The sequence below is a fragment of the Oncorhynchus masou genome, unplaced genomic scaffold (genome assembly GCF_036934945.1).
Source record: "Oncorhynchus masou masou isolate Uvic2021 unplaced genomic scaffold, UVic_Omas_1.1 unplaced_scaffold_11043, whole genome shotgun sequence".
Taxonomy (NCBI): domain Eukaryota; kingdom Metazoa; phylum Chordata; class Actinopteri; order Salmoniformes; family Salmonidae; genus Oncorhynchus; species Oncorhynchus masou.
The window spans coordinates 1-8,276 of NW_027000767.1; the positions used below are offsets into that span (position 1 = coordinate 1).

The 8,276-nt window shown below is 53.9% G+C and overlaps 1 protein-coding gene and 1 long non-coding RNA gene across 2 annotated transcripts; both read left to right on the forward strand.

Annotated features, from left to right (window-relative positions):
- Positions 1-317: 317 nt before the first annotated feature.
- On the forward strand, positions 318-2,292 carry LOC135529145 (myosin light chain kinase, smooth muscle-like). The gene is made up of 4 exons (XM_064958021.1): positions 318-489; positions 1,084-1,167; positions 1,431-2,215; positions 2,287-2,292. Exons 1-4 carry the CDS (start codon positions 318-320, stop codon positions 2,290-2,292), a joined length of 1,047 nt encoding a protein of 348 aa, XP_064814093.1.
- Positions 2,293-3,568: 1,276 nt separating this feature from the next.
- LOC135529144 (uncharacterized) lies at positions 3,569-7,848 on the forward strand. The gene is made up of 3 exons (XR_010453662.1): positions 3,569-3,581; positions 7,114-7,186; positions 7,832-7,848. It is a non-coding gene; the product is annotated as an uncharacterized LOC135529144 (long non-coding RNA).
- Positions 7,849-8,276: the final 428 nt, after the last annotated feature.

An 8,276-nucleotide genomic window follows, 5' to 3' on the forward strand; every position in this document is an offset into this window, starting at 1 on the left:
TGAAATAGCAGGGTTCTGGACTGGAACCCATGCTGCTGAAATAGCAGGGTTCTGGACTGGAACCCATGCTGCTGAAATAGCAGGGTTCTGGACTGGAACCCATGCTGCTGAAATAGCAGGGTTCTGGACTGGAACCCATGCTGCTGAAATAGCAGGGTTCTGGACTGGAACCCATGCTGCTGAAATAGCAGGGTTCTGGACTGGAACCCATGCTGCTGAAATAGCAGGGGTCTGGACTGGAACCCATGCTGCTGAAATAGCAGGGGTCTGGACTGGAACCCATGCTGCTGAAATAGCAGGGTTCTGGACTGGAACCCATGTTGCTGTGGTGTTCTGGAGGAAGCAGCTTAGAACACCAGACCAGCAGAAAGTTCACCTCGACAAACTGCTACTGTCCCTGCATTCAGAAACTGATTTCTCTTGGTTGCGTTGCAGGAATCCAAGCCACAGATCTGAGCAGCCTTCTGGAGCGGTTTGAGGAAACACAAGGTGAGTGAGGGATCAGTGGGGTTTACGTTAATTCTCTCCCATTCTTCTTCCAGCTGTACCTACGTCCAATCCGTTCTGGGATTTGCATTAAGATGTATTGATTTGGTTGATGCATACATCCCAGCTACCCCTGTCCTTGTCATCTTACATACACATAGTCCATCTGTAAATAGCCCATCCAATCTACCCACCTCATCCCCATATTGTTTTTATTTACTTTGCTGCTCTTTTGCACAGCAGTATCTCTACTTACCCACCATCATCTGCTTGTCATCATCTGCTCATCTATCACTCCAGTGTTAATCTGCTAAAGTGTAATTACTTCGCTACTGTGGCCTATTTTTTGCCTTACCTCCCCACACCATTTGCACACACTGTATATAGACTTTCTTTTTAATCTACCGTATTATTTATTGTATGTTTGTTTTACTCCATGTGTAACTCTGTGTTGTTGCTGTCGCACTGATTTACTTTATCTTGGCCAGGTCGCAGTTGTAAATGAGAACTTGTTCTCAACAAACTTACCTGGTTAAATAAAGGTGTTCTCAACTAGCCTAACTAACTTGCCTCCCCCATGTCTGTCTCTTCCCACAGCCAAAGAGGAGACTGAGACTGAACCTGAAGGCAGTCCAGATAGGAGCCCTGTTAGAGATGAAGAGCCGAGCAACAACACTGAAGGTGAGTTAAAGGAAGGGCTCAGCCTGGAGACTTAATACACCCTATTACCTCCTTAGTGCACTACTTTTGACCAGAGCCATATATGGGCACTGGTCAATAGTAGTGCACTATAAAGGGAATAGGAGGCCATTTGGGATGAAACTGTTCTTCTACTTAATGTTCTAGTTTAGTCCGCACAGTTGCTCAGAGGACTTTGCTGTGGTTATTCTCATGCTTCAGAACAGAACTTCAGTTCATCATCTGGTTTGTTGCTTTCTTTCCAGGGATGCTGACACTGCTGGGTGCCTATCTCCTCAGCACCCAAGATAAACTCTGTCTTCCAGCACCCACTGGCTTTCCAGAACTTGTCAACACACTCGAACCCCTCAGAACTCCGGGACCCTTCAGAACTCCGGAGCCCCTCAGAACTCCGGGACCCCTCAGAACTCCGGAGCCCCTCAGAACTCCGGAGCCCCTCAGAACTCTGGAGCCCCTCAGAACTCCGGAGCCCCTCAGAACTCCGGAACCCCTCAGAACTCCGGAGCCCCTCAGAACTCTGGAACGCTGCGATACTCAGGAACCTCTCAGCACCCAGAATGTTCTCAGCACTCAGGAACAGGCCCCTGCACAGCCGCGCTGGAAACCACTTACCCCTGTCGCACCTCAGAGGAAGCAACCGGCGACCCCCAAACCTCTCCCTCACAAGGCCATCCAAATCATCGACCCCCGTCCTCTACCACCCAAAAAGGTCCACCCCCTCCCCACAAAGCCCCCTGTCACCCCGACTGAGTTCCTGACACCAGTATCTGTCTCCTCGGACCACGACTACTGTCTATCTCAGGATCAACCAGGAAGTAATACTACTATGTTATGCAGCAAAAGGCAAACCATACTCCCCGACCACCAACCAATTCCCAACCCCTCCTCAGTGCCTGGCACGCAGAACTCTGGGAAATATTTGCGCCAGCAGCAGCCAGTGGACTCCAGGACTGTTCCAGAGACACAACTTCCCTCAGACTCTGCTCCGCCATCTACAGAGAGCTCCCCTCTAGGGACGGACGCCATTACTGCAGGGGAGACACAGGAAGAGAGAACCAGCCCCTGCATCCCCTCCCTCCTTCACCCAGTCCCCCCTTCCAGAGGTAGGAGGTCGTCCCACGCTATCGGACAAGGTCTTCATGCTCGGACTCTAGCTCTAGGTCCCCTTCTTCGTCGTCATCTTCCTCATCCTCCTCTCGATCCAGGTCTCGCACTCCACCCCGAAAGAGGTAGGTTCCAAATTCTGTGTGGTGACTGTTATTGCTCTTGAATTGAAGTTGGGGAGTGAGGAGGGTGGCCATGTTAGTGGGTGTGGCCATGTCAGTGGGTGTGGCCATGTTAGTGGGTGTGGCCAATGGTAAGGTACTTTTTTGTTGTTGCTGTTTTAAACCCAATTGCTTCCAATTCTACACGTTTTGCCATGAGGCTGACAGAAAAAAAAGATCAGTTTTAAAGATAATTTTTTGCAGTTTTACACATTTCGCCAAAGCATAAAAACACGTTATAAGCCACCAATCAATGACATGAGAGGTTTTGAACTTCTCCCTGACTGTGTACTTTTTATTTTGGTGATTGTTAGTTCTAAAAGGTGATCTTCAAGATAAATGGCTCCTCTATATCTACTACATACTTTACATCTGGTTTTAGTCATTAAGTTTACACTCAACTTTGTACCAACCCAAAATGTATTTTCTTGCTTTAACCCACGTCCTCCTTCCTCTTTCTCCAACCCCTCTCCTCCTCCTCCCCATCCCTCTCCCTCTTCTCCCCATCCCTCTCCCCCTCCTCCCCTCCCCCTCCTCCCCATCCCTCTCCCTCTCCCCCTCCTCCCTCTCCCCCTCCTCCCCATCCCTCTCTCCCTCCCTCCCCATCCCTCTCCCTCCTCCCCATCCCTCTCCCTCCTCCCCATCCCTCTTCTCCCCATCCCTCTCCCCCTCCTCCCTCTCCCCCTCCTCCCCATCCCTCTCCCCATCCCTCTCCCTCCTCCCCATCCCTCTCTCTCCCCTCCCCATCCCCCTCTCTCCTCCCCATCCCTCTCCCTCCTCCCTCCCATCCTTCTCCCTCCTCCCTCCCCATCCTTCTCCTCCTCCCCATCCCTCTCCCTCCTCCCTCCCATCCTTCTCCTCCTCCCCATCTCCCTCTCCCTCCTCCCCATCCCTCTCCCTCCTCCCCACCAGGTTCTGTCCCAGGCGTTCTGAAAGCAGCTCCTCCTCCTGCGTCCTCTTGCTCCAGCTCCGTCTCCCGTTCCCGGTTCCCTGCCGGTACCGGCTCCCCTACCCAAGTCCTGGAACCGCTCTCGGTCCACATCACAGTCCTGGACTCAGTCTGGTTCAGATCTCGGTCCAGATCCCCACCACACTGGCCTACAGCAGGGCCCAGAGGTGGGATTGCTACAGGTCAGTGATGGCATTAATACATTTGTTAACCCTCCCGTTGTCCTCCTATTATGCCCACCACACAGTGTCCCCCCCCGGGTCACCCTGTCCCGTCTTGGCTAAAGGCCCAGTGGGCACAAGTGTGACAGTATGCGTGTGAACTGCCTTTGCAGATGTATTTTTTATACCTACAGCACGCGGTGTGTGTCTTGGCGTCCTTCTTGGGTGGGCAGAGCTGACACCTCTTACTTGCCACCGGCGGGGCGGCCGGGGGGGCGGCGGCGGCGACCGGGCCAGCGGCTTGCTCCCGGGCTGGCGGACGAGCCTCGGCGGTGGCACCCTGTAGGACTTTGACAAGTGCGGAAGCGGCTTGGGTGCGGGTGAGACGATGCCTTCTTTGGATCACGAGTGCCTTTCCGAGCTGCTCCAGGAACACCCTCCTCTTGTTCCGCTTCCCAGGCATCCAGTCGGGCTTGATCTCTCGCCATATGACAAAGGCGTTGTAGGAGGACACGTCGAGGATGTTGTGGAAGATGACCAGGGGCCAGCGGGCGGTCATCCGTCTGCAGCTGTAGGTGCCGACCACCTTGTCTAGGTTGTCCACGCCGCCCTTGTTGCAGTTGTAGTCTAGGATGAGGGCCGGCTTCCGGTCGCGGCAATCGCTAACGTCGGGCTCCGCGTGCAGCGTGCTCAGAGGTAGCACGTTCTTATTTCTCTTTGCCAGGTAGGACACTAGAGTGGCGGTGGGTGTGAAGGCGAACCTGGAGGACAGGACCTGTCTGCCCTTTGACTCGAGCAGCGCGGGCGGGAGCTCGGCCTTGTTCTTTCTCACCGTGCCCACCATGGTGAGGTTCCTCTCGAGGAGCCGCTGGCCCAGTTCGTAGGAGGTGAAGAAATTGTCACACGTGACGTTGTGACCGGCCGGCAGTCCCTCGGTCAGATCGAGGACGACGCGGGTGCCCTGGTTCTTCTCGGGGCCACCTTGCCGGTGTAGACTTGCATCTTCCAAGCGTAGCTGGACTTGACGTCGCAGGCCACCCGACTTGATGCCGTATTTGGCCGGCTTGCTGGGAATGTACTGTCGGAAAGGACAGCGTCCTTTCCGGTGGGGCGAAGGGAGGAGGAGGAGATTGCTGCGTCATGGTTAAAGTTGGGGCACTGCGTTTATGTTACAGCCGCCGCCGCTACTGCCGATTGCTACTACTGCCGGTGCTAGTACTGCCGGTGCTAGTACTGCCGCTACTAGTGCTACTCTCTATGCTACACGTACATACACAGATACATAGACGGTACCTCTGAACGGGACCAGTTGTTCGTCCACCGTCACGTCGGGCCCCGGGTTGTAGGGGGCCGGCTGCTGCTCATCCCACAGGTTCCATACCTCTCTTATGGCCGCCAGTCTGTCGGTGGCAAGTCTCATGGTCTCGACTGGCGGTCGTCCAGATCGCAGCAGCCTCGAGTACTTGGAAACACCTTGAGGCGGCATGGTGGCGGCGGAGCACGATCCTGCCGCTCTCGGCCGTCCCACAGGCTGGCCCATGAGCCTCCGCCTCGGGCCTGTAGACACCGGCTAGGATCAGCAGCCCTACGTAGGCGCGCAGGTCGGTGGAGTCCATGGGTGTAACCGTCGCCGTATTTTCTCACCCCCCTGCAGATTTGTCATGTCCACAATTATCCTTTCTATGGCCGGTGTGACAAACAGCCGGAAGGTGGACTCAATGTCGAGCACTCGCGATGCGGCGTAGGCCGTGGGGCCCGGCGCGTCACGCGGGGCCGTGGCGGCCCGGATGGCCACGGAGGACCATTTGATTTGCCGTTCTTTGACAGCAACGTCTCCCGCTGGGCTCAGGCGGCTGACGCCGCGTCCTCTCTGTCTGCGCTGGCTCTGTCTCGATCTGGCTCTCTGTCTCGCTCTCGGGCAGCGGCCGTGTCTCGCTCTCCCTCTTCCTCCGAAGAGGAGCACGACCGCGAGGCCGAGTCGCCGTCGTAGTCGTCCGCATCACGCTCGGGGTTGTATTCCTCACCGTCTTCATCTTCCGAAACGTCCTCCTCTTCGGATTCGCAGTAGTCTTCTTCGTCTTCTTGGTCGACACTGGAGGATATCTGTTCCAGGACCTGAGCCGCGCTGGAAACAAGGACTGCGAGGCGTCGTAGGCGGAGGGCTCACGCTCGGCAGGGTCGTATTCCTCCTGTCGTGTCCTCGTCATGGTCCTCATCATGGTCCTCATCTTCTTCTCCTTCTCCTTGTTCCTTCTTGTTCTTCTTCTACTTCCTGACAATATTAGTAGCCTCTGTACGGCCGGCTTACAGTCGTAGGCGGAGGAGCTCACGCTCGGCGGGGTCCTATTCCTCCTCGTCGTTGTCCTCGTCTTCTTCTTCCTTCTTCTTTCTTCTTCTTCCTGACAATATTAGTAGCCTCTCTACGGCCAGCTTACACAGGCCACGTGAATGGGACGAGGCACGCGAACGGACGATGCGCGTTGTCGGCCCTGTCTGCTCCTTCGGGCCCTTCGGTCCATCCGGGTATGCTTGGCTGGCCTCCCCGTGTGATTACAACAAGCTCTTGCACTGAGTTCTTGTGGACAAGTGGTGCCAGGGTCACTCTGACCCGGCCCAGACACTGGGGAACAACTCGTAACACAGGGCCGGGGTCACTCTGACCCGGTCCAGACAGGAGCTGGGAGGGTTACAACATACACCTTGCTAAGGCTGCCAGGGTCACTCTGACCCACGCAGACACGGGGAAATCAACTCGTAATGCTGCCCGGGGTCACTATGACCCGGTCCAGACAGGGCTGGGAGGGTTACAACATACACCTTGCTAAGGCTGCCCGTGGTCACTCTGACCCACACACACAGCGGGGGATCAACTCCCCTGCCCGGGGTCACTCTGACCCGCCGAGACAACGGGAGGGTTAATTATTGCATTCATTACTTGTACCACACTACCACCAGGTGGATACTAGTCATACATCCTGCCCCAGAATTCACAAGCGCCACATTCCGGGCAAGGGCCCTGTGTGCCGAAGTGACAGGCTGTCCCCCGTGCTGCCCTTGGGCCCCGTGTGAGTTTGGGTATTGATTCTAAACGCCCCCCCCCTCCTGCACTACCTTCCCTTGGTTGTGGATATTGTGCCTTTTGGGTATGGTTGTTGTTATTATTGCATTCATTACTTGTGCCACACTACCACCAGGTGGATACTAGTCATACATCCTGCCCCAGAATTCACAAGCGCCCACATTCCGGGCAAGGGCCCTGTGTGCGAAGTGACAGGCTGTCCCCGTACTGCCCTTGGGCCCGTGTGAGTTTGGGTATTGATTCTAAACGCCCCCCTCCTGCACTACCTTCCCTTGGTTGTGGATATTGTGCCTTTTGGGTATGGTTGTTGTTACTTAAATAACTTTTTTAAAAGTATTTTGTAAATGTTTTTAGGGTTGTGTATTAAAGGAGTTCTGAATGATTGTATTAGACTATTAGATTAAACTATAGCCACACTGGTCTTCTGTAGTCCGTCTCACCTTGCTGTCTCCTCTCCCCTGCCCCAACCTTCAGCTCCAACAACATCAGGGACTCCAGGAAACGAAAGAGACAACAAGATATGAGAAGTCAAAAACTGAAAGCCATAGTGAGTACTGTGTAGTACATTACAAACCGTGGTACACCTTGTGTTTTTGCTGTTAACATTTTAGAAATATATTTTTTGTACTTTTTAAGATGTTAAATGTAAATGTGACATTACTTCCTGATTTGATTTGGAGACCAAATTGCCACCAACTGTCCTCTTCGGTTCCCACCAGATGGCCAAGCTGCAAATTGAAGATTGGCTATATCATAAACATTTATGGAAACCAAAATGAGCTTTTTGGTCTTGGATTTAGGTCAGGAATAAGGTTAGCAGTGTGGTCAGGGTGACCGTTGGATGAGTTGTGGTGAAACTGCCACGCCTGTTTGAGATTATTACAATAACAAAGATGTTTGAAACAACAAGCACTTTTATTCCCCGACATCATTGTATGTGTGATAGAACAGCATGCACTACAATGTATTTCAATGACATTGCTGGAAGCTCATCTCCTTCTCCTCTAAAAGCATAACAGATGCTCCTGGGAGAGGCCTGTGAGGTGAGGGCCTATGACAGCGGTCCCCTTTCACACATCCCATTAAAACACATTACAGCTGAGTTTAAAATCGGATTTTAAGAAGATCATTTGTATGAATCTGCAGGGCTTGTGATAGTGACAACCCTTGGTGCGTTGTTTTGTGTGGCCAGGACGAGCGCAGGGTGGTGTGCGTGGGCCGCATCCAGAGGACCATGATGCACGCGGAGCTGAGAGAACGCTTCTCTCTGTTTGGAGAGGTGGAGGAATGCACCCTGCACTGTAGAGACAGGGGGTGAGTCTCTCTCTGCATCAAAGAGATTGTTAGCATCAGTGTCTTTAAACTCTTTTTGTCTCTAGACTTTCTCTGTCCTCTTTCCCTTCTCTCCCCCTCTGTCCCCCTCCACCTCTCCCCCTCTGTCCCCCTCACCTCTCTCTCTCTGTCCCCCTCACCTCTCTCTCTCTGTCCCCCTCCCTCACCTCTCGCTCTCTGTCCCCCTCACCTCTCTCTCTCTGTCCCCCTCACCTCTCTCTCTCTGTCCCCCTCACCTCTCTCTCTCTGTCCCCCTCACCTCTCTCTCTCTGTCCCCCTCACCTCTCTCTCTCTGTCCCCCTCAC

Coding starts and splice junctions, on each gene's coding strand:
- LOC135529145 (XM_064958021.1), top strand. CDS start 318: ATGTTGCTGTGGTGTTCTGGAGGAAGCAGCTTAGAACACCAGACCAGC. Junction 490..1,083: donor GCGGTTTGAGGAAACACAAG/GTGAGTGAGGGA, acceptor CTCTTCCCACAG/CCAAAGAGGAGACTGAGACT. Junction 1,168..1,430: donor GCCGAGCAACAACACTGAAG/GTGAGTTAAAGG, acceptor CTTTCTTTCCAG/GGATGCTGACACTGCTGGGT.